The sequence below is a fragment of the Hemibagrus wyckioides genome, linkage group LG20 (genome assembly GCF_019097595.1).
Source record: "Hemibagrus wyckioides isolate EC202008001 linkage group LG20, SWU_Hwy_1.0, whole genome shotgun sequence".
NCBI classification, from domain to species: Eukaryota; Metazoa; Chordata; class Actinopteri; order Siluriformes; family Bagridae; genus Hemibagrus; species Hemibagrus wyckioides.
This window is the reverse complement of record NC_080729.1, coordinates 13,371,709-13,399,146: the sequence shown is the minus strand read 5'-3', so window position 1 is coordinate 13,399,146 and position 27,438 is coordinate 13,371,709. Positions and strand designations below refer to the sequence as shown.

The following is a 27,438-nucleotide window of genomic DNA, read 5'->3' as shown; positions in this document are numbered from 1 at the left end:
TCATCTATTCTAGCTACTAGCGGATTCTGCTATGTTCCATGACAGCTGGCAACCAGGGAAGGTGTAAGCTAATATAAAGCTACCACATATTACCTACTGCTCCTGCAACACATTATTGCTACTGACCAGCCCTGAAGGAGATTGCCCTTTTTCTTTATACATGTGCTAATTCTGCTTGACCAGGAGAGAGGTATACCAAGCCTCCTGCCCAGATTGCAGAGTCAGATAAGTTCTCTTGGGCTCTCAATCATAAATGCTGTATGTTATGGCATCATTGGGGTTTAAATGGGATTTAAATGCTTTCCTGTTGTGTCCCTGTAGTGGCAGCCTCGTAATGTAGACTTTTACATATCTCTGTGAGTGATATTAACAAGATGTATTTTACTGTACGATGGAGAAGGAAACAGGTAAGGTTACCTGGCACCGATGTAGAGCGTGCGGTTGACCTTTAGAACTGTCTGAATGTACAGTGGCTCCTGCCGCATGTATGAGCGATGAGCTCTGCCCAGAAATACAGGGTAACGCCTGGCAACTAAGAGAGAGAGAGAGAGAGAGAGAGAGAGAGAGAGAGAGAGAGAGAGAGAGTATTACTAGAAGTACAGACACTATGACTTAAGGAGGATTTAGAAAATGAATGAAGTAAATAAAGAAAAGGAAAGTAGGATAGAAGAGGTGGAGGATAAACAGAGAGGAAGAAGTATTAGAAAGCCAAGAATCAAGATGAGGTGGAAAACAAGAGATATAAAAGTAGCAAACGAGGAAGAGATCAAGATCATTTTCTAACAGTTCACAAAAAAACAACAGCGAGAAAGAGACAGAGACAGAAATGAGAGGAGGATGAGGATGGTAGTAAGAGCACAAAGCTATACATCATGCTGGGTCTAGCACTGTGCCTCTAATCACACTTTCACCAGGCATGACTGATGGAGACAAGGCATGTGCCACGCTCAGTGCCTCACACCTCGCCCTACTGCTGTTTCCCATTGTTAAAACTGCTACACACACATGCAAACACACCCTGTAATACAGCTGGAAATTTGTTGACACATTTTGCTTCTAGTCTCTGTGTGCTTGCATGTTTTACAGGAGAAACAGCTGTTGGCTTGTGGCAAATAAACAACTCTCACTATTATTGCTGTATCATAGCACTGGGAAAATAACCAATAAAATGTTTTCAATAATTCAGAAAAGTTAGTAGAATAGAATGATAATATGAATTTATATACACAGTCCAATGCTCTCCGAAAGTATTGGAACAACAAGGCGGTTGAGTTTGAGATCCAAAGATGACTATGAGATGATAGACCAGAATTTCAGCTTTCATTCCCTGAAATTTACATCTAGATGTGTTAAACAACTCAGAGCTTAGAACGAAGACCACCTAATATTTACGGGAAAAAATATAGGAACAGTAATAGGAGTATAAATGAAATTAAATAACATTTAAAATTTGGTTGCATATAATTTGCCAAAAATAACTACATCAAGCCAGAAACCCACTCACATCACATTCTTTTGTGATGCTTTTCCAGACTTGTACCCATAGGTTCTTTCAGTTCTTGTTTGTTTCGGAGAGTTTTGAAGTCCTTTGTTGTGCTGGCAGCGTATTTTAGGCGTCATCTTGCTGTATGATGAAGTTCCTCCCAATTAGACTAGATGCATTTCTCTGTAAATTTGCAGACAGAATGTCTCGGAGACTTCTGAGTTCATTCTGCTGTTACTGTCATCAATAAAGATTAGTGAGTCTGTTCCAGAAGAAGCTATGCAAGCCCAAGCCATGACATTAACCTCCACCGTGACTGACTAATGAACTCATATGCTTTGGATTATGAGCAGATCCTTTCTTTCTTCACACTTTGGCCTTTCTGTCAAATTTTTTAGAGGTTAATGGTGGTTCCAGAACTTTTGTGGTTCATCTCTGCATTTCTTTGTATTTTCTGCCAGCCTACTGGTTCTTCCTGCTGCTGAGTGATTTACATCTTGTTGTATAGCCTTTATATTTCTGTTCTCAAAGTTTGTTTTTTAATGGTAGTTTGTGATACCTTCACTCCTGCCCCGTGGAGGTTGTTGGAGACAAGACAAGACATTGCTTGTGTAATGACTCCCTCTTTTCACAGATTCAAAATGGCTTCTTTTTCTCCCATAGGCAGCTTTCTTGTCTTCATGTTGGTTTACCCATTTTAACAACAAACGCAGGTGAAAACCAGACGATCGAACAAGATCAGAGCTATTAATTGTTTAAACAATCAGTATAACACGGTGCAACAAGAATGAACCATGTGTTCCAATATTTCTGCTCACTTAAAAAAATGGGTGGGTCCAAACAAAATGTGCCAGCTATGTCTAAGCATTTTAACACATCCAGATGTAAATATCATGTATTCATCTCAAACCCAAATATTTCCAGATGGGACTGTATATGAATATATATAGATATATGGATGTAGATATAGTATTTATATGGGGTAGGTATGAGTCAGCATGTTCCTTATAACTTTTTTAGTTACCACCTAAACAGTGCAACCCATTCTAAAGTGATAAAACCTACACAGGGAATTTTGAAGAGTGAATGCTCACAGCAGCCATTTGTAGAGTCATTTCAAGCCGATGTGTTGAAATCTAACAGTTTTAAAGGGCCTTTGGAAAAGGTCATTACTGAAGAAAAAAACAATGACAGTCGCTTTCCTCCCAATATTCATCATTAAAGTGAATAATAATATGGTGGTGGCATTTACGTTACATTTAGTTGAGTAATGGTTAATTGTATGCAGCACATCAGCTTTTTTAGTTCATATTGTAGCCTTTTTTAAAGTAGGCTACTGCACACAGGATAATGCAGCTAGTACAACACAAGTTTATTATACTGGCTTATGCAAAGGCACTGTTGAATTCTCAATTCTGATTATTTCTACTGGAATAACTAATTCACAGTCACGTGTATAGCACCACAAAGTGGCTAAATCTTTTGTCTTACATTTGATTATGTGAGACATCATTAAAAGATTATTGCTATATTTCTACCTAATCTCTATCCACAGCATCTGTATCGTGTTATTACAGGGAAATTTGTTTTTCATGCTTCACCCCTTGTAACTGCCAAATGTCTGAATTCTTCTTTTGTGTGTGTGTACATGTGCATGCCATGATCCTCCACCAATGCAACGACACACAGCGATGAATGACATAGCATTTGTTGCTGCCATACAGCTATTTCTCCCATCCTTCTTCAGAGCACATGTACACCATATGGAGCTGTTCTCTTGTGAATACAGAGCCACAGGTTTCCTTCCTTTGTTGCCTTCTTTCTTGATGCATGTTTTTTCATACACTTATTTTTTTAAATCATAATAATGATAATGGTATCCATTAGCTTTAAGTCAATCATCCCTTGATAGCATTGCTAGACTTGTTAATTGTGGTTCCCCTTGGCAGACCCAAACAGCTAAATGGGACAGAATGCACTGGCCTTTAACTGGCATCACCATCTACTACAGATATCATCTTGCTGATTAAAGTTATAGAGAATTTACCAACAAGGCCACAGAATCCTGCATGTGGCCCCAAAACCACTGGCAAGACTTTTCCATTACTGCTTTTTCTAGTGGTTGGAACAATTCCTCCTTGAGCAGACATGCTGTCTATATTCAATGATATATTAATGAGGTCACCTGTTCCTGTGGGCTTAGCTCTTTAGAATTAACCACCAATTAAGGCCTGCAACCAAACAGTCAAGAAAACAGTCCTGAAAGCAAAGAGCTCCTAGTATATGAGTCTTTATAAACTCAAGCAACCTTTCCTCTGTCACAATCCTCTCCTGTCTTGTGCTGGTGTCCCTTAAGGCCCCTCCTTTTAAGCCTATAAAAGATGTTGAACTTAAATGAGTGTCTGAAATTAGTGCCTTTTGGCAATAAGTTTGTCTTGCATGTGCTGGTGGCCAGATGATTTTGGGGTGACCTTGTGCTTGATTCAATGCCTAAGGTCATGTGACTTTGAGAATCAGTTGCGTGACCTTGTAGAAGTCATGAAAAAGTACTTGCAGTTTGTTCCTTGCTGTGCCCCATCCATGCCCTTTGGCAGTCAACCAACTGTTCATCTGTCATTAAGGAAAGTAACAGAGGCTGATGCTGCTCTAGTCAGGGGCAAAGACTGGCCCACTGGGTGGTGGATCTCATCACCATTATCCAAGAGATTCTCTCCACACTTGTTGGTTAGGAGGGCTGAAACAGTACTTTCCTTCAGAACATGTCTGGTCCTGGTGGGCATTTAAAAAGGTATTCTGGTAATAATTACTGCCCAGGGGTCACAGAACCACAATTACTAGCCTTTTCTGCATGAGAAAGAAGTACATAAAGCCATTCTTATAAAGTTTTATCTAATATTTCAACACTGGAGAACTTACAATAAAGACTAATTGTGGTTACTTAAACTTTCTCTAGTTTCAACTATGTTTTAATACATAATTGAACATTTTTTCTCTGGAAAAGTAGATGGCATAATTTACACATTTAAATTTCATTTAAAAATACCACTAAAGAGCTAAAGAACTATAAGTGCTAACTATAAGTGATAACTTTTCTTTTAGTTTCTCAGTATGGAAAATGTTTTCAGTTGTAGTAATTGCACCTAGGCTACAGATGTAGTAGCTAGAGATTTAGTGGGAAAATGAAGGGGAATTCCATTTATAAGGAAAATGAGAAAAATTTGATATGAAGACTATGAAGACGTTCTTCTTCTTTCGACTTTTCCCTTCAGGGGTCGCCACAGCAAATCATCTCTCTCCACCTATCCATATCTTCTGCATCCTCAGCACTTGCACCCACTAGATGAAGACTTACCATAGGCCTAAATCTAAGTAAATACATCTCACTCTGATATCCAGGTGTTTCTGATGACTGGGATTATTGGGACTACTGGGATTAGCTTGTGTTGAATTTTCAGGAGCAGGACTGACAACAACATTTTAGTATAATTATAAGTAAAAATAGATAAGGATTTCATTTATGCCACAAAAAATATTGCTAAGAGTGACTGCACTGGCAAAATGATGCCAGTCATCTAATAAACAAATCCATTACCCTGTGTTTTCACACCCTGGGTGCAAAACATTGCAATCATATCATTAAATCACAATATTTTTAATTATGTTATGAACTTCTAAAACCATCTTTCGCTAATTAATTTTGTTCTTGCCCATTCCTCCCTGACAAGTTTAAAAGTACAGTCCTATCCTTCTGGCTCATATGAGATGAGTTCTCCAGTTCTTAGTCATCCCATGAGATTTTGCTTTACTGGTCACGGTAGGATTCCCACAGGGCCCTGTCCAAATGTCATCCTTCAGCTGCTGTAATTGGTGGGGTGGAAGTTGTAGATGGTGGAAGCGGGGGAGGGGCTTACCCTCAGCAGGGGTGGAGATTAAAGGACCTGGTTCCTCTGGAAACGAGCAGTCAGCCAATCGGAGAACAGCCAGGAGAATCAGGAGGAAGGTGTGGGTAGTCATGATAGCGGTTGCCAGAACTGTTTGGGACAGGAAGATGGGAAGAAATGTTAGTGAAAGTACACATCCAAATACAAATATAGACACACACACACACACTGCAGGACTACTGTATGGTCTTTAATGTATCGTGTGCATATCTAGCCACTAGGTCGATGGCTAAATTAAGGAAAAGAAGCAAATTCACTTAATTATAGTGTGTCTCAGATATGGATCAGTTATATAAGTGATTTGTCTGCAAGATAGATAGATAGGGGTCAAAAACCAAACTTTTGCTCAGCTGGATAGACAGTTATTATTATTCATTAATTCAACACCAGGGTTGTGGTGGATCCAGAGGGAGCAAGGCAAGACAGCAGTATATCTATTCCAGGGCAGCATAGACCCCTATTTGCACCCTCATTCACACTTAGGGGCAAATTGGGATAGCTAATTTACATACCAGCATGTTATGGGGGTGGGAGGAGACCAGGAACTTCACACAGACACAAGCAATCTGAACTCAAGATCAACTCTCACTAAAAAAAAAAATCAGTAGAATATTAATTAACGGCTTGAACTTTGAGGATTATCCCACTTCCTGTTCAAAAGCAATGACTGATCCACATATATTAACCAACTGAAGCTGCGATTCTAGATGATTTTCCACCAAGTTGACAACTGGACAATTTGAACACCCTGCTGAAAAATCACAAGAAACCGTTAAGGAATTCTGTTGGTTCATAATGGCTTGTCTGATGTTATTATGATGGTAATAATCTATCCATGAAAGAAAGCGCTACAGAATTTGGCTGTTTAATAGTACCCAGAAAATCCCTTGTAGAAACCTACAGGAATCTGATCCACCATCACCATTGCCATTGCGGTTCATTACTCGATGAATACTATCATAAATGTTTGTAATGAAAAGTTTTATGTTGACCAGTAAGCTATATGATTAACTAACATATCTGCAATGGTTGTAATGTATCCTGTGTCATAATTATAAGGACAGTCTCAGCACAATAAAAAAAAATCACACAAAGCATGTGCAGAAAATGAAATGATTTCTGTTCTTGATTTTGATGTGCTGCACAAACTTTGAGCAACATTATTCTGTGTGTAAGTCTTTACATGGTGATGAGGTATGCATAGACATCAGCAACAAACGGTACTGGTACAGTATAATTTCTTTCTCAGCACAATTTTCTGGTGACAAAAATATCCAGCACCCTGTGCAGTGGGAAAAGGTCTTGAAAAAACCAGCAACCCTACCCTGCTTGGACAAGATGTGAATATTAACACACTAATAATATAGAGAATCAGTACCAGCCTGACACACTATATACTAGATCTAACCAAAACGCAAATCAAACATGAGGGCAAAAAAAAAATTAGAAGCTATATTCATATAGTTCACTGAGGCACTTTATCTAAAAAACAGTGACTGATGCAAAACACAGAGCTTAACAGTAACTGAACATAGTCGGGCCATTGAGACAGGCTTGTGTATAAAGATAGAGTAAACCTTTCCTGTTTCAAACTGAGTTGCAATTCTGAACTGCACTTTTAAACTTTTCAACAGTTTGTGTAAAATATATTTAAATATATTTCAATGCAGTCTTCTTCCTACTTTTTGCCATAACTCCAGCACTGACAAACATTCAGCTAGGAAAAACGAAGCATAAATATCTGCAAACATGGGAAACATGTATTAGTATTTCTCATTAGGACTTATTAAAGACATTTTTACTATTCCTATTAAGTTCTTCAGCCAATATTAGTTCTTACTTCTCGTGAAAGAAGTGAATATAACCTGCCAGTGAACTCATGATAAGACATTCTAGTTGATAAGTTGATTAATTGGATTAATACATGTATAATACATATTGTATTTTAGATAAATTGCCTCTGGGATCTGCACTTAATATCAATTTTTTTTTGCCATGTTCATTTCATTTTGTTCCTCTAAGCCGACATTCTTTGATCTTTTAAGCCAAATCTTTATGTTAATATTCACTATCACGAGTGAGTGATGCTTTAGCAAGACGGTAACTAAATATGGTCATGCTAAATTGACTTAGACTTAATTAAGTGAGACAAAGACAGAAGCACTGGAGTTTATGGAAGAAGAAGATACGTTTGTCTTATTTTCCTTTGTTCTGTTTCAAAAGAAAAACAATATAAAAAAAAATGCTTGCAATTGAAATAAATGTCTTTGGTGTTTGCGTCAACTTGCGAAAAACATCTGCATGATTGTATATGGATGTGTGTGTGTGTCTATGGTAGTTTATGTGCACACATGTGTAACCATGAAACTGCTAGACAACAGCTTTTATCTCAGGCAGTCACTTTGCCCAGAATGCTTCCAGATTGAAGGTGCGAAGTCCGCCTTCTTCACAGACAACCCACAATTAAGAGTCTGAAGACCGACCACACACACACACACACACACACACAACTGGTAATTACACACAATTTCCTATTTGAGCGAAAGAAAAATGTCTGCTCTGAGTGACCAGTTCAAAAGGGCACAAAACAAGGGACACCACCATCTGCTCATCACTTTTTCCTTTTTTTCCTCTTCCTTTCTTTTCCCTCCTTGTCATTCACAATGTGAATTCCTCTGCACATTGTTTAATTGCCTGATGATTTATGGCAGTTTGTCAAAGCTCCTTTTTTTCCAGCACATTACCCACGCGCGTAAACAGCAAACAGCAGTTTGGTACGCAGACGCACAGCCAACACGACATAACAAAAGACTTCAATCTACACACAGCATCCCTCCTGCTGTATACCACATCTCTGAGGCTCCAAACACAAAGCTGACACAATCGATTATTTCTAATCAGTTGGACTGAATAAGTGGAAAGAAAAGAACGTATTACAGAGATTTGGAATTCACAGTCCCACAGGGACAAACAGTGTAGACTTTCCCTTCTCCCTCTTGGGAACCTGGGTGTCTCTTGATTGATTATGTTTTAGTGAACAGAAAACTGGGCCGAGTGTGGACTCGACAACATCTGAGTTATGTCTTACATTTGGATTCTACGGGATACACATTCACTCTTGCTCATTTTGTAACAGCTTTATCCTGGTTAAGGGCACAGAGAATCCAGGGAACACTGTCCCTGGGTGTGTGAAGCGGGAATACACTCTGGGTGGGATGCCAGTCCATCACAGGGCTTTATTAGTATACACATAAACACCCTCATGCACACCTGGAATCAGTTTATCCTAGCCAATCCACTTACTGGTGGATTTTCGGGCGGTGGGAAGAAAACCTGGAGGAAACCCACACAAACAGTGAGAACATGCACAGAAACTGCTACAAAGTCTGAGATGTGAGGCAGCAGCACTACTCCGTGTGCCACCTACTTCAATTTACTGTATATACTGTATGCAGTAATTTTATATTTAATGGCTATGTGGGTGCAACCTCATACAAACCTCTACTTCTGTCTGGACACAAATAGCATATGGTTAGCTTTATTTGATTTTACTAATCCCATGTCTAATAATGCATCTATCCACCCACCACTTCCATGAAGCCAGCTGAGCCTCTATTCCCCTACACACCTATACACCAACATGTCCATCAAAAACTGTTCTGAGCTGCAGGCTGTGTTGTTAAAGAGTGTGTTTTTTTTTGTTTTTTTTTAAAGTAAACTATGTTAGCTCAGCTAACTAGCAAACTGGATCATTATTAGCCCAATGCTGTGTTTAGGTAGCTTAACTAATGTTTCTAAACTATTATAGTGTAATTAAAACCAGCTTGGTTTCCCAAGATGGCCTAAATGTAGCTAGCAACATGACTTTTGGCTTTTGTGATAGCTATTTTCAGTGAACTAGTAATTATTAGCCGGATGATGTGTTTAAGCAGCTTAACAAATGTTGCTAAACTATTAAAGTATAATTAAAGCCTGTATTTTACATTCGGAAGAATGTCCTCCCCCTAGATGGCCTAAATTTAGCTAGCAAACATGAGATCTGGCTTTATAGCTACCTAACTAGCAAGCTGGATTACACAATGCTGTGTTTAGGTATCTTAGCAAATGTTCCTAAACTATTACAGGGTAAATCAAACTAGTATATGACACCACCTTTTCTACACTTTATCTAGACATCAACTTGTCCATTAAAACTTTTTTGAGCTGAGGTACAGTCTGTGTTGTTAATAATCCTGGCCTAAAGTTAGCTAACATGCAAACAGCAAATGCCAGCTTCTGGAGATATGATGTTAGATCAGCTAACTCAGGGGTCCCAACCACCAGGCCATGGACCGGTACGTGGTGGATCATTTCGTACCGGGCCGCAAAGAAACAATAAAATTATAATTTTATATATATAACTTAAGATAATATGTGTTTTATTTTGAAAAATTGCCACTTCCAACTGCGCCACACTCCCACATTTGATTCAGTTGCGGCTTTTTCCATACGTCATTAAGTCCGCAAGCTAACCCATGCTAAAATGACCCAAAGACTAATGTCAGCCCCTTGACCCTCCCGCCCCCAGTGTCGTAGTAAAATGGTACGGTATCAAACCGGTCCATGGTACAAAAAAGGTTGGGGACCCCTGAGCTATCTAGCAAGCTTAATAATTAATAACACAGTGCTGTGTTTAGGCAGCTTAACAAATGTTGTTTGCATGTCTCCTCCTCGACACTCCTACACATCTGTACACCAACCAAGACAAAACAAACTAAATAGAGATAACAAACATGACTTTAATGGTAGCTATATTTTCAGCATAATCACAAATACTCTCATTAACAGTAAAAGCAAATACCTGCTGTTGGAAACATACTGTCAGCTAAGCTAATTAGCAAGCTGGGTAATTATTGGGTAGCTGAATGCTGCTGAACTATTACAGTGTAATTAAAACTAGTTATGACTTGCCGAGTTTGCTGACCAAAAAAACTTAAAGTTCTCTAGTTTAATGACTCCACTATGAAACCAGTGCTATTTTCAGTCTGATGCTAGACTTTTGTGTGAGCTGTTATCTGTTTGGATTTCAAATGTGAGAAAATAAAACTGTATTTCCAACAGCTCTGTGACCTGAAGAACTAAAAGAACAAAAAGTCTGCAACACCGTGGACCTGCTGGTTTCAAATCTGTTAGCTTTATGATCAGGCACGTCTTTATGGAGTGTAATAATAACCACGCTGATTATGATTTGCTGGTGGAGATGATTATAGGTTTTGATGATACACCCATATGATGCAGCGATCACGCTTCTCTGTGGTAAATGCTGTTGTTTTCAGCTTGCTAATCACTGTCAAATGTGCTGCATGTACCTGAGTGGTTTCATACCGCTACTCAGTATGTTACTCCTCAGCAGTGCAGCTTCATATTAGCAAGCATTCTGTTTTTTTTCTCCTTTTTTTTATTATAGCAGCAAGTGCAATTATGTGTGTTCCATAGAGATAAAACACAGAATAATGTAATTAAGGCATCCCTTCGGGGTGGTCGAGCGAGGGAGAAAGTGAGACATGACAGCGAGGATTTGAGACCAGGATATCACCTGATGCATTCGGTAACGAGTTCCTAAATTAATAGCAACCCTACGAGGCTTATGCTTCATAATTTACTTACAGTTTTATAAGGCACAGAGGAGAGAATATGAGATTCACATCCTTCTCATATGTTGAGTGTGTAATTGCAGAGGAAAAGCAGTCACTCTGAATTCAAGGAAGCTGGAGAGGACGAACGGAAAGGGAAAAGAAAAATCACCCTGGATTTTCTGCTTTAAATATGGATGTGTGCAAGAGATAGATTGTGAGAAAGAAGTGAAAGCAAGACAGAGAGAGAGAGAGAGAGAGAGAGAGAGAAAGATAGTGCACTTTTATAGCTAGAGACTAACAAAGGGACCATATAACCAAAACAAAGGAACCAGAAGACACACCAAGCTGTTAAATCTGTTAAAGCAGGCACAAGTTGCCCAAAACCTTTCTCAGTTTTGTAATCCTCCTCTCCGTTCCATCCCTCCATCCATCTTGCTGCCACTCATTTACTGCTCTCTTGAGTCCTTAGCACAAAGGGTCGGTCAGGGAGATCAAAGGTCATGTGTTTTTTTTTCCAACCTATTATGGCTACGCTTCAGAAATGAGACCCATATCTGCATTTGGAGCTTGGAACAACAAAACATAGATTTTAGATTAGAGAATGAACTCTAATTAGTCTTTAAATTGTGTCTAAATGTGCCAAGAAGATGGCCGCGCACATGGGTTTTGTAAGCAGCACCTATCCGCCCACCCACTTTGGCTCGTTAAACTAGCTTTAATTCCAGAGAGATTTAGCTGTTAGAATGTCCCCCACATCCTATCCAAGGCAGACAATTGCTTAGAGACCACGGGAAGGACAGTCAGTGAAATGTCCCTGGGTTGGAAGCCTTTCTGTCCTCTCGAAATCATAAAAAATTTTCCCCGGTGGCTGTCTGGAGAACAATAATAAGACCCACTGCAAGAAGTCAAAATGCCATGACATTATAGGCATCGAGAGTAAAACAGGAGTACGCAGGATAAAGCAAGGATGGACAGTGTGCTTGTAATATGTAGTCAATTCTAATTTGTATTCAGTGGTCAAAACGTTTGCGTGGTAACATTTTACTCAAAAATTTGGCTCCGCTGCTTAGCCTAAGTTGATTTACTCAATTAGTGAGGAGTTCACATTTACACTTGTGCACACTGGTATTCCTAAGATTTTTTCTACACCATTTTGTATTTTGAGTAGAGTGGTCACACTTAAAATTCCAAGAAGAAGAAGAAGAAGAAGGTGTGCACTTCATCTACCTGGATGATGCACTCATTCAATAAAAAAAGGAATGTTGGACATTTTGTGTACTCAACAGTCACAGCGGTGCTTACAGTGTAAGAGGAGTTGGGCTATGATGTGTGATAAATTTTTCAACATTTAAAAAATTCATTGTATTCTTATATAGATAGCAGTGCTACATTACATGCATATGAATTCATTTGCTGTTGACTGGGAAACCGCTTATACATCATGTTTCATTTGAAGTTCATACATCAGACAGTAGAGTTCATAGGGTATAGCCATTTGGAACACAGCTATACTCAGATCTCAGCTCTCACTATGGACTATACAATCTAAGTCATTCAGAACCTATACACAGCTATACTCAGACCTCACTACAGACTACACAAAATCTTTCACATGACAGCCTCATAATCAGAGACACTGCTTAAATAGCTAAAATTATGAATTAACTGGAATTATCTGGAAGCACAGTAGATGAGTGCTTGGTCAGCTTATCCTTTAAATCAGAGAATGAAGAAATGAAAAGTGTGATGAAACAGAAGACATCACATCTTCAGGACCTCACATTACAATTTCCTAATGTTGATTTAGTATCATTATTTAATGCTATATTACAGAATGCGATGGATCAAGTGCTATTTTATTTTGAAGTTGACAGATAATGTGTGGAAAACATTGAGATTTAAATTTATCTTCAAATTCATTTATCATATTTTTTTAAATAATAATAATAAATTATATTTTATATTTACATTTTTTATTTTTATGTTATTTTTATATTTTTATATTATATTTACTGTTTATATTTATATTATATATGCATATTTATATTTATATACATATATCTATATATACACACATATATTTGCATATGCATATCCGATAACTGTTGGTTTTTCACAATTATTTTGTTACATTTAATTTTCCCTGTTTTTCTCTATATATTTTTAACTATATCCCTTTACTTTCCATGTCCACATACTTTAATTTTTACTCTTTTCTTTCTTAAATGAAAAAGCATTTCACTACATGTCGTACTGTGTATGATTTCGTATGTGATGAATAAAATTTGAATTTGAATTTAATAATAATAATAATAATAATAATAATAATAATAATAATAATAATAATAAAAATAATAATAAAAATAAAATTGCCTGCTTTTGTGCTACATAGTATTTGATTGTTTATTTAGTCTGCATTAGTCTATCCCTTGATTGTTCAAAGATGGTAGTCTAGACACTACTAAAAAGGTCTACTTAAGAAAACCTCTGAGGCATGAAATACACAGGTGATTTTAATAATCGTAACAGGGAGCACAACAAATCAGCTCAAGGAGCTACATAACCTGTCTCTCAACACACATAACTTTCCCTCTGTAAATATTGCCGTAACTTTTGATCTTCAGAGTCACTGATTCTGAATGCTGCCCTTTGTGACTACATAATATATACAACTAATGCAAAAGATATACACAAGACCACTTAACAGTGGAACAAAAATACAGTCTTTTTGCACTGAATCTTACATCAACAAACCACACCACCTGGGTCAGAAAGGCATGAATGGCAACATTCTTGAGTAACCAGAACCTGACAGGAGCTCTGACACCCTGCTGGTCCACACACACGCCTACCTCCTAGGTCGAGTGTCTTTAGTGTATTCCTCACCTTCTCCATCCGAACTGTTCCTCCTGAAAACATGCTCCAGATCTGAGTAGTAGGATAATAATGTCTTGTAAATCTCTCATGGATCTGTTTCTTTCTCCCTTTCCTTGTGTAATAAGGTGAGATTTAGTGCTGTGGGAAGAGCCGCACCTCTGACTATGAACAGGAGATTGAGAGGGGGATGGAGGGGCGTTAAAGAAGAAGAAGAGAGGGGAGAAAGAGAAAGAGGGGGAGAAGAGAGGGGGTAGTGAGAAGGAGGAGAAAAAGGAGAGCTAACTGGCAATGTGGCCGAGTTAGAGAAGGAGAAGAAGAGGGGGATGGAGAGGTAAAAATGAACACGTGTATTGCTTTTTAATGAGAGAATACAGAATAGACATCGAAACAGAAATGACACCTAAATAGAAATATGAAGAATCCAGGAGCAACTTGAAATTACACTTCCATATACAACTCCCCCTTTTCCAGCATGTTTATCCCTCCCATCTTTTTGATACCTCTTTCCATGTAAGCTGGATGGAAGTGTGATGTAGACACAGGAAGTATGGCTTTCTAATGAGCACACCACGACAGGTGTGTATCACACGCCCACAATCTGAAAGAGCTTTCACACAGGAACAAAGCTGGCTGGATATCTAAATTCAATACTGCCAGGTGACACAATGCTCTGTATGTGCAAATGAGGAAATATCAAGCCGAGACATAGATGGCAAACATGCTCTCTCTCTCTCTCTCTCCCCCCCCTCTCTCTTTCACACACACACACACACAAACACACACACCCACTCATTGTATGACTAATCATAAACTGATAGATGGATGGATTTATGTGGATGGATGGATGGATAGATAGATAGATAGATAGATAGATAGATAGATAGATAGATAGATAGATAGATAGATAGATAGATAGATAGATAGATAGATAGATAGATAGATAGATGGATGGATGGATGGATGGATGGATGGATTGATGTTTGAATGTATCAAAAGGTTAATGGATGGATGGGTAGATCAATAAAGCAATGCATGGATGGATGGTTTGCTGGATAATTCAGTAGATTAATAAATGGTGGATGGATGGATGGATCAATCAATCAATGGGTGGATGGATGGATGGGTGGATAAACAGATATATGAACTGATGGATTAAAGGATTTAATACTCGATGGATGGATGGATATATGAATAGATTAATGGATGGATGGATGAATGGATGGATGGATGACAGCATGGATGGATGGGTGGATAAACAGATATATGAACTGATGGATTAAAGGATTTAATACTCAATGGATGGATGGATGGATATATGAATAGATTAATGGATGGATGGATGACAGCATGGATGGATGGATAGATGGATGGATGGATGGATGACAGCATGGATGGATGGATCCAAATTAACAGATAGATAAAAGGCTTGCTGAGGCAGATGGACTAGATGGATTGATGGAAAGATGCATGTATAAACAATTTGGAGCAGAAAGAAAAAATGTCTGGGCAATAAAATAATACAATATCAATAACAATATAAACTCTGATAAAATAAAACCTGTGGCAGCATTTGCTTTTTTGAGCCACCACAATGTTTACTATGAAAATATCTACAAGCAACATTATTTTGTAAGAAAATTGGGGACAAGTGAAAATTCAAGAAAAAGAGTCGCAACCATTATTTGAATGAAAAAGAGATAACTATAGAGCCCAGTTCCCACTGACCTCCTCGATCTTCCCATTACATCAATTCAGCAATCCTCACCCGTTTCTTTTATTTTTATGCACACACCTGCAGACACACACAGTAAGTTAATGGAGTCTGGGTATGTTTCGATAATACGCATGCAGAGAAACTGGCAGATCCATAATCTTGCAGGTGTGTCTGTGGAAAAAACATGATCTGCATCCAGAATTACACCAGTCAATAAAAAAAAACATTCACAGGTAAGTAAATTTATTCCTTATCAGTATGCTCCTGGTGTGTACACATTATCACCTTTAGCTTCTAATTGCTGCAATGACCCAAATACAGCTCTGCATAACACTGACCTTCACACATGGGCACACACGCACACACACACACACACACACACACACACACACACACCTAGCACCACATCTATTTATTTGACTTACTTAGGAACAGAGTGGCAATTTCAGCTAAAAGAACCATATGCAAAAACTCCATAAGAGACATTTTACACGAAAGTGAATTGTAAAATATATGAATAGTGCAATATTTAAATACGTCTTCTTCTTCTAATTATTATTAATGTTATTATTATTATTATTATTTGTAGTGTTAGTAGTAGTAGTAGTAGTAGCTGGTCAGGCTGTGCTTATTTACTTATACTTGTTAAAAAAGAAAAAACACTGATACCATGTGATACTATACTATCTGTGATTAGCGAATTTGAGCATTCAAAGCAAAGTAGGCTATGTACACTGAAACAAAAACCCTTGCTGAATTTACATAATGCATACATCGATGCCATGTGATTGAAACGAGTAACATTACCACAATTCATTTTGGTACCATCCAGCATGACTTCAGTATGTGTTTTCAAAGCTCTGAATAAAATCACACACCGAGCTCACACCTGAGCTGAGATTCAAACCCACAACACTGGTGTGAAGCAAAAGACACACTTCCACTGCACTGTTCCACCATTCATGTTTTACCTGCCCTATATTTAACACTAAAGTTATCATTTCCATCAGTGAGATTCCACAGTGTAACTGATTTAGGTTAATACTATGTGAATTGATCACGCTCACTCTACATCATTCAGTCTAGTCATTCAGAACCTTATTTATTAACCTTTAAATTCAGTATAAGCAATAAAATCATGTTTTGGTGAAAAAACATAAATCTGACTATATATATCCCTTCTTGGCTTTTTTACGGTACCATGTTCTCTCTAATGAGGTGTAACTTGTTTACTATATAAACCCTGACCCACAAACCTAGCACAAGAAGAGTATCTGATAGATCCTACAAAGTATTTCAGTAAGTCTTACCGGATAAGGTCTTCTAAACAGTGTAAATGTTAAATGTAAATATTGTGAAATGTTTTCTCACATTCAATCAGGCTCAGGGTAAATCAAGGTTTAAATCATTTATTTAAGATATAACCATTTTTAATCCAGCGGAATGAAAATCGACTTTTGAATCAGTATAAACAAATGAATTATTTTATCACCTGATATAAAATATAGCAGACTGATATAATTAGTCTTTCAGTGTTGGATTTCAGCGTGAGATGTTTTTCCCCTCTGTTAGGATAACCTTACACAGAATTTTAGTGATTTCAGTGAAGATAACACCTTAATAATTTGAAGTGCTTATGAACAAGCACTTGGGGCATCACAGAGAGCAGAACTGGGTTTGATGTCACCATTTTTTATGGAAAAACAATACAAATTCTTACAGTGCTGAATACCTAATTTCATATGAGCCATTAACCTCCACTGTAGTGTGTGACTTGACAAAGAAATTCAATGCAGAATAAACAAAACACAACCAAACAGGTGCAAATTCCATTTTTCTGGTAAAAAAATTGTTGAAAAAAGCACAAGTTCATTACTAGCTGCAAGAGAGATAAATAAAATGTTCAGTGATGTCCCAGATTATTTCAGTATCAGTGTCAGTACTGATATATACTCATACTCATATTTTGAAAAATAGTAACGATGCATAACTGTTCAAGCCCTTGTTGCGACACAGAGTCTTGGGGTCCAAATAAAGCTTTTTCCATATTTATTTTTCATACCATTTTTACCTTATGTTCACACATCCAACATGCCTGGCAGCACATCCACTGATGACTTTGATTCAGATGTGATATGTCACTAAACTCACTACGACACCAGCCAGGGGCAGTTATCTTTATGCCTTATTCATACAGTAAACTGCGGTCATATTTAAATATCCCCCATGATTTAAATGACCTGCATTATTGTCCTAATTAATAAAGGAATACAGCAGTCATTTGTATTTGACAAAATGGTCGGTGATGATTGTGGATATTTGAACTGAATCCACTTTAATATTTTAAAGTTTGTAGCTTTATTGGGTTGTGAATTAAGATCCCTGCCTTGTCACTTTGGATAAAAAAATATCCCATAAATCAATCTATTAATATCAATACATACTACAATACAGTAAACAATTTCGCTTAAATAGTTTCAGAAATGAATGTTATTTTTAACGGGGTTTTTTTTTTTTTTTGTGTGGAATACAAAACAATTAAAATCTGAGAAACAGGAAACATGTTTTGGCCAGCTAATAAATCATGCATTCTTTTCCAAACAGATTTGCAGCTTTTATGATAGACTCGAGCAATCAAACCCAGATGTCACTGCAGAACCCATAACGTCGCTTCTTATCAAGACTCCTGTGAAGATGTTCTCAAACGCTGCCTATGAAGCATCTGTACACAAAGATCAGCAGCAATTCTGATAGCTGCTGAGAAGAAAAAACAGACGACCTTCATCGTGGTAAACAAATATCTCCAACTGCTCCCTGTTTGCTCTCACAAAATCCTAAAGCACGACAGCAAGAGCTCAAGGATATATAGGCATGATAGAGACCACACATTGACTAGTTCAGTAATGTACACTAATTAGCCACCCTTCTGTCTTCCTGTGTGGCTTACTAGAATCTATTGATTGAATATTCTCATTAGGCAGTTTATTGACTAGATAGAGAGGGTGAGTGTTAGCTAGCTGTGCACTCTGGGTTATTTGGCATGGAGTAGGCTTAAATGAAGCTAGTCTCCACTAAGTTTTTAACTTTGATCTACATTAAAGTATTCCACCCCCGCCAATTGCACTGAACAGCATATCACTAATTGAGAGAGAGAGAGAGAGAGAGAGAGAGAGAGAGAGAGAGATGAAAGAAACACGAATTAGTAATTCATTTTAAAGTGCTTTGGGGGATTTGCACATTTCCAAAGTAACAGCATGTCTGAATTATTTTGGAGCTTTTCATAAGTGTCCTACATGGTCACTATCCCACTATTCTGAATAGACTCTAGTCATAACATATTGATAGCAACACTGTAGATAATTAACAGTCGCAAAGTCCAACAGAATGGTTTCAGAGGTTTGACACAGCAACAATTTCTGGCTTGTAGTTAGCTAAATTACTTCACAGTCCCTAAACTCCGGGGACTGAATGAAAACAGATCGGTTGAGCTGATTTAAAAAGGAAAAGTGGTGGTTTCAGAACTTATTTTGAGAGTAGAATGAATGAATCCTTGAATGAAACACCAGGCTATCAAAGGCACCTTGCACACACACACACACACCATGGCAATCCAACGGCATGTTTTTTTGGGGAGGTTGAGAAGAAAATAGAGAACCTAGAGAGAACCCATGGGAGAACATGCAAAACTCTGCATTGACAATAACCCAAGCTGACGACTGAACTGGAGACCCTGGAGCTGTGAGGTGGCAATACTCACTTCAAGGCAATTTTATTTGTATAGCACTTCTAACAAAAGACGCAGTCACAAAGCAGCTTTGCAGAAATCTGGATGTAATTTTAGAGCTTGAATGATCAAGCTAGAGGCAAGAATCGAAAGGAAATACTCCCTAAAAGAAGAAGGAAACCCTTCCTCTTCTTGGTGACAGGCAGATTATAAATCATTAATATCGTACAGCTGTAAACTGTAAGTGGATTGAAAGGATGCTCAGTATGAGCTTGCTGTGTGTAAGAGTTCTGGGATGAGCACAGGACAGTGTTTATGACTATAGCAAAAGTTCTTCAAGAGCAGGTGAGTTTATGTACTGAAAGGGTCATGAGCATAAACTATTTCAGAGAAGTACAAATCTTTGGGGTATCCATGTGGAATTGTTCACAGCTGCAGAAGATCCAAGCAGATGTGCAGCATCAATCAGTCGATAAAACAGTTGAACTCTTCATAAGCTCCACAATTGAATCGTTTCAACCACACACATTTATCATTTTAATTCCAATATATAATGATCACAAATATACCTCTACAGCTTCCCTTCACCTCAAGGAACTACAGTGAGTGCACTTCACATAATATATTCAGAAGACTTCAGTTTTTGCAGTACAGCTTTAAAATCGATATGAAAACCAGACACTGATATCGCCAGCACTACTCTGCATTCACCAAGCTTCAGAGCAAAAATGTCAATAGTTATTAAATTGCTAAAACACACACTTTGCTTTTGACTGTCTATTCTGGCCATTGAAGGTATAATATTAAATTCATGCCCCTGTATTTATGGATAAGGTGTGTTGAAACATGTTAACAAAGCCGCTAAACTGAAGTGACGAAACAGGAGTTCACTGCCTGCCATCAAACAGCTGTGAGCTAGATTCATCATCAGGTTCATGAGCTTAAATATATCAATAGACAAGAAACTTGCACTTCAGTCCCCAGATCTATTTCCCAATTTTAAGAAGCTAGGCAAGCTCACAAACTGAGTGGGCTATTGGTTAAACTTTTGTCAGCCTTTTACTAAAATACACTATATTGCCAAACATTTTTGGACACCCCTCCAAATCATTGAATTCAAGTGTTGTTTTTCAGGGGTTGAGCTTGGCCCCTTAGTTCCAGTGAAAGGAGACTGCGAGCCAGGACTTCTCATCCAACATCAGTGTCTGATCTCACAAATGACTTCTAGAGGAATGGTCAAAAATTCCCATAAACATACTCCTAAACCTTGTGGAAAGCCTTCCCAGAAGAGTTGAAGCTGTTATAGCTGCAAAGGCCAGGCCAACTCCATATTACATTCACGTGCATGTAATGGCAGACATCCCAGTTTTGGCCTGGCTAGCAGTCTCCACTCTAATTCATCTTAAAGGTGTTCTACTGGGTTGAGGTCAGGACTCTGTGCAGGCCAGTCAAGTTCCTCCACACCAAACTCTCATCCATGTCTTTATGAACCTTGCTTTGTGCACTGGTGTGCAGTCATGTTGGAACAGGAAGGGGGCATCCCAGACTGTTCCCACAAAGTTGGGAGCATGAAACTGTCCAAAATGTCTTGGTATGCTGAAGCATTAAGAGTTCCTTTCACTGGAACTAAGGGGCCGAGCCCAACCCCTAAAAAACAACACCTGAATTCAATGACTTGGAGGGGTATCCCAAAACCTTTGGCACAATATAGTGTATGTAGAATTGTCCCGAAGTTTCCAACTGTGTGTGTAGGATATGTAGTATATTTTATTTTTGTTGATTGTTTTTATATAGAAGGTGATTGTTTAAAAGAAGGTGACTGTCATGGTCTCCTGTCTAGTGTGTGTGGGAAACTAAATGTCTAAGAACATTTGATTGTAAATTCATCAATTTAACAAAAAATTAAAATAAATGAAAAATTCAGTAGTATTTCATTGAATGCCTGTTAAAAGGGTTAAAAAGGAAGCACTACATAGTTTATGTATTGCATATTAATATCAGCTACTGCTCTCACCACCTTTCACACCCTTCAGAAGTCACTACCTTGTTGATGGCAGCAAGGTTTATGTGCCATATTTCTTCCTTTCAAAAACCTGAATTTTAATTACAAACAAAATACTACTCTTAGAAATTCAGATTTTATGTAAATTGGTCTAAAGAGAGTAGTATCCAGGACTCAGTGTGGAAAACCGAAGCTTTCAGAGTGGTTGAACTCAATCACAGTCATCTGCCATGCTCGCAGCCATGACTTCATCGTGAATGAAGTGAAGTGAAGTGACATGGAGTAGAGTTAAGTGGAGCCCAAAAACAGAAGACTGTAATAAAGTAAATGTATCTGAAGTTTTAAATTCTTTCTACTGAAATGTTAAAAATTACTATGAAGCAGCTAACTCAAGCTAATTATATATTAGACTAGCTAGAGTGTTTCCTAAATAGATATATTGGGCTTTGGGGAAAGTAGTAGCTTAGTGGTTATCACGGACTACTGATTGAATATACTGCATTCACATTCACATATTTTTGTCAGCTCGATATCTGAACTGTCTTTCCAAAGGATTCTGAAGCTTGTGTAAAAAGAAGCATGAACCAGTCTTAACCTTCCGCTGCTAGATTGTACGCTCGGATTGTATTCTGCCTTACTTGTAAGTTCCTTTGGAAATAAAGCATTTGCCTAATGTATGTAAATGCTTGATGCTGTTTATCCAGACAGTCATTTTCCCCTCACAACAGTTATAATCTTCTCCATGAAGGAAAATAGAAATGGCTCACTGCCATTTTTACAGGCTGGAGTGGGCCTGCTGGGCCAGATGGATCTCAGATGATCTCAGTCGAGAAAAGGGTTACATCAGCTCAATGAGAGCAGTAGGGGTTTTAAGGCAGAACAAAAACAAATTTTGAGATCTAAAGCACTCCCGAATAGAAAATACAGTTTTTCAGTAGTCTCAGATACGGATCTGTAATCACTCTAAAAACAAAGCTTATCAGCAACCATAGCTACTACAAATGATTTATTACTACAAGTGCTAAATGTATAGCAAAGGCTCAATTAAAACACAACAGCCACCAGGGCACAGGGAAACAGGGAACTCTTTTATATCTGATCTGATCTGGCATACAGACGGTACAAAAACGGAAAACAGGAGATCAGATCAGTTTAAAGGCTTTGGCTGAGCATAAGTACATCTGTAACTGTGTTTGCTGAAGCTATAGTGTGCTAACAGTTGCTTCTACCAGAATCAGACTATGCGGTGTCCCGAGCTACTGCACAGTACTTTGCAGATGTGGCCGTTAAACACTTTTACAAGACTGTTTTACGAGAAACACGGCTGGTGGACAGTCCAGAAAACCGAGACTGTCTCTATTAACAAAAGGCTAGGTTAGCTCTAGTGCAATTAGCTTTTGACAGGATGTGTGTTGTGATCTTTACCTGCATAGAAAAAGTGGCGAAACATCTTCTTTCAGATTTCCGGGATGACTAAAGAAAACCTTCAACAAATTAGCTAATTGCTATTGCGCATGAAGCAGTGAGGAGAAGCTAGACTAGAGCTAGATGTACATTATAGTGCCACTTTGTATTTATCTGCCAAATCAACCTAGGAACGCATTACTCAAGTGGCAAAAAGGGCTTGAAGTATAAAATTAGTTTGTGTTTGAGATTTCTGTGAGCTATATGCAATGAACTGGGAATACGGTAGCTCTCTTTTGGAAGGATCTAAGAACACTTTAATTCAACAGGAATATGTAGAAAAATATCTGTAGAGGTAAACAGACGTGATAGAGAGCTGCCTTGCAAAAAGTATTCACCGCCCTTAAACTTTCCCACATTTTGTAGTATGACAGAATTGAAAAACACTTACTTGGGATTGTACTAAATGTTACTCAAAACTGCTCCTAATATTGAAGAGATTAAGACGTTGGTTTAAATGTAAAATGTGAAAGCTTTGAATGCATAAGTGTTCATTCTCATTATGAGAAGTCACACAGTTAGTTAAATGGAGCCCATATGTCTGAAACGAAAAGGTCACATGCTCTCACGTGATAGATCTCCCTAAGAAAGAAAACAAAAGTCCTGTGTTAGAGAATAAGGCACATACAGGTCTAAAAAATGAAGAATAAGAATGAGGCACATGTTGAAGGGAGAAATATGTGTAGTCGTCTTGCCTCAGTGGTCTCATTAGGAATAAAAAAACAAGAGGTTTCATGGAGAGACGAAGGCAAAGGGATGACGGATAAGAATAGCTGACTTTGACTTTCATTGTTGCTGAACATCCTTCAACAGTGCTGTTTTTTTTTCGGTGAGTATACCACCAACGTGCTTAGCTTTTTAGGAAAGGAGGATATCTGCATGCGTTTATGCTTGTTTTTCTGTCTGTCAGGAACTTTTTGTGCAGCACTGACAAAGTGAGAAAAGTTTCATTATGGACGCATTTCTCATCTAATGGTCTTAACACAAATACGAAAGTGCTTGTGTGTGTGTTAAACAAAGCAGTGTGTGACTGCACTGGGACTCTTCCCACATGCACCCGCTCTAACCCCTGGAATAAACAAAACGTGTGAAAAAAAAACCAGACAATCTCGACTGTGCAAGCTCAACAAACACCAAATCTGACAATCGATACCGTGAAAGGCGACGTGTTTTGACAAGCCTTCAGTCTACACAGGTTTGCCCTGTCTGTATATATATATATATATATATATATATATATATATATATATATGTGTCTGTGTGTGTGTGTGTGTGCGCGTGTGTGTGTGTGTAAGACAGCGAGACAGAGAGTTAGAGAGAGAGAGAGAGAAAAAGAAGATTTGAGTGCAATATTTCAGCTGTCAGAAAGACATCATCTTCAGCCTGCCATTTCGATGTCTACCGCATCATTACAGACTCCTTTCCTGTATGAAACTCATTTTGGTGAGTGAAGATTGCACATAAATGAGGCTGTTTTGGCAGAAATGCCTGATCTCACACTTCGGAATGATCACAAGACTAATGAGAAATTTTCATTTTTTTAAAAAAAAGGTTGAAAGGCAATACATGTGCACATCCTGACACAGACACCTATCAGACACGTATACACTGTCCTCTTAACTCCCTGTTGATCTTTCCTTTCTATCTGTCCTCAAAAAGCACCTGCGTGAACGCGATATTTAATTAATAAGCTTCAGGGACGTGAATCACGCTAATAATTAATGAAGGAAAGCTAATTACCGTTCTCCGAGCCGGCTGGAGGAAGAGAAGGGAAGAGACGAGAGTCAAAACTCTAGTCTAATCATGCGTTCTCCTGCTTAAGGAGCTGAAACTCTATAATTCAGACGACCTTTGAGAAAACATTCGGCTGTATTCCAGCAGAGCGGAGCGCTTTGAGAGACCCATAATGTTGCTCACTCTTCCCTCTACACTTGGGTGCTTGTTTACTGTGGCTTTTAAGATGCGCATATGGGAGCTGACATGTCATCTGGGAGCGAAATAGAGCGAAGATGCTGTCAGGCTGGCAGAACATTCAAGCACAGAAGTTATTTTCACCTAAGAGGAGCCAAGTAACTTCACTGTGGGTCCCAAAGCATCACTAATTGATCAATAGACTGTCGATAAGATTCCACTTCCGAGAGCATATCAATGTTCCACACAGACTGTACACTGGTCGCTGATATTTTGTTTTATGTATCTGTCTTGTAGATTATTGTATGGTCTGTTTGCTCTGAGCACACATGCACTTTATATGAACAGCTTAATTTTATCCCTGTTTATTTAGCACCAGGGTCCTAGAGGAACGTTGTTTCATTTCACTATGTACTGCATCAACTATACATGGACAAAATCACAATAAAAGCTTCTTGACTTGACTTGTTTATGTATCAATAAATCATTGCTTATGTAGCCTTAGCACTCTTTCTAAGTGTGTGTGTAGTACATGTCTATCAAGTTGTGTTCTCTTTCGCTGGAGTGGTACGGGTTGCTGTGATTGATGACTTGTGTTGCTCAGTTATGTGTACTACTTTGCAGTTTACTGAAGGTTAGACTTCTTTGGCTTGTCGGATGATCTCATGGGTAGTTTGACTAAGTGCCTTGTTTACTCCTTAGTTCTGTGTTTCAAATTAGTTTAGTGGCTTTTTGCTCTGTTGTGAGTTTGTCTGATCCTGAAAACAGTTGGCCTGAGTACACTATGAATTTTAAACACATCATAATTAGTTATTAATTATTAAATCCATATGACTGACTACAAACCATCCAAATATATTTATCAAAATAAGTCCTAACACTACTATTTTTTAGTCTTGCATCAATGTCCATCACTTAATATTATCTGTTCTAATGCTATTTATTCTAGAGATTAGGTGAGATGAAATTAAACCATAATCCACTGTCTGGGATCTTCAGGAATAAGTGGAGCAAAATTCTTGGGACAGGCTCCAGAAAATTAGTGATTTTAGGATGTAAAACTATTCAACCAAACAAACTCAAAGTGGCCATGCTTTAAATCTTGAACCAGATTTATTCCAGAAAACATTTTTCAATGCCTGAGCTACGAGTAATACTTACCTAAAGTAGGCCAGCCTCAGTGGCTATACTGCTTCAAGAAACCAGTAAAATCTAGGAACTAGGAATAGGATGCAAATCTATTTAACAAATCCAATCCTAATACTAAAAATAGGCCATGTTCTAACCTTCAGTAAGCTAAGTAATCCATTCAGTAATCCTCCAGTAGGCCTGCCTCAGTGGAGCAAAGTGCTTGAGATGGGCTATACTACTTCAGAAGTTCAGTGAGATATGCTGGAACGAGGAATTTAGCATTCCCTAAGGATTCAATAGGGTTCCCACCTTCCTAAACTGGTTCTTCTTGGGACTCCTTTCTGTAAGCTTTGACATATAACCTTTTAGCTTTCCCCAAGAGGCACACTCTTTTTAGTGGAGGCTCTAGTAGAGACTTACACATAACAGCAAGAGAAATATTGTCACACCAGGCTTTGTAAACTGGAGAAACGCAAATGATGCAGAGCCAACCAACCGTGACAAGAAGACATTTCTACTCCCTGTCAATCATGCAGGCAGTTCATTCAGAAAGCTTTATGCTCATTGTGGCTTTTGAGGCAATTTTTATAAGACATTAAACTTACATAGTTAGCTCTAGGTCAATTCCACCCAAATCACAGAGCAGTCAAAATTTGAGTCTCCTAGACTCATCCAAATCAAACATCAGGTTATACATAAGTCATAAGAAAGTTGTTAAAACTGTAACCTACATCCAGCTCTCAAGAAGTGAACACTGGCTCACTTAAACCACCACAGTTTAGGTCTTTGGACTTAGTTTAGGTCCTGATGTCTTAGGGCATCTTTATCGAAACTTTTCAGGTGACCGTTTCTGTTTGTCCATAGCTCTCCCATTTCGAGGACAAGATCTTACAGGTGAGATTTATTTGTTGCACCACTGTGACATTTATTTTTAACATTATTTAATATCTGGTCCAGCGATTCTTCTTTCTTGCTTTGTGATTGCCGCTGTAAGGAAGACAGTGGCCATAACCTGATAACAAACTTTAAATCAAGTTTTCCCTTTGAGACTCAAATGAGATAAATGTGCAAGCTTGTGTCATGGTGAAACTCTTCCCCCTCAGGTCACAATGGAAGCCCAGGGACTGTTAGTTCCTCTATGTGTCAAGCCTAATTTAATAAACCCAGAGAGAAAATGGGAAAAGGAAGAGAAAGAAAGGGGGGTTGCAGAAGAATGGGATACTTTGCTCAGTCTTGGCTCTCTCAGACACACACACACACACACACACACACGCACACATGCACACACACAAACACAAACACAGTCCGTCTGTCATGGACTAATGCTTGTTGATTTATGGATATGGCACATAGAGAGACTGCAGCATTGCTCTAATCCTCATAGCTCTGTTAGTATGGACTTACAGACTGGGCCAGCTATTGCTGAAGCTTATTGCAACACATCCAGGCAACAATCCAGCACCAACCAATCCAACATGAACGCTGTCACACTCGTTTGCCCCTAAATCATTTCATTGACTAACTCTTCACATCCCCATTCTGCTCCATGGTCTGGTGTACAGAAAAAAGCCTTGAC

At 38.3% G+C, this 27,438-nt stretch overlaps 1 protein-coding gene across 1 annotated transcript in view; it reads right to left on the bottom strand.

The window, feature by feature from the left end:
* Positions 1-27,438, bottom strand: part of sema6ba (sema domain, transmembrane domain (TM), and cytoplasmic domain, (semaphorin) 6Ba) — a 140,249-nt gene that overhangs the window by 57,191 nt on the left and 55,620 nt on the right. Inside the window, exons 3-4 of the mRNA XM_058372802.1 lie at positions 5,395-5,514; positions 418-532 (exon numbers count right to left, since the gene is read on the bottom strand). Of these exons, the coding sequence (XP_058228785.1) occupies positions 418-532; positions 5,395-5,497 (218 nt within the window). The 5' untranslated portion in view covers positions 5,498-5,514. The remainder of the gene's footprint in view (positions 1-417; positions 533-5,394; positions 5,515-27,438) is intronic.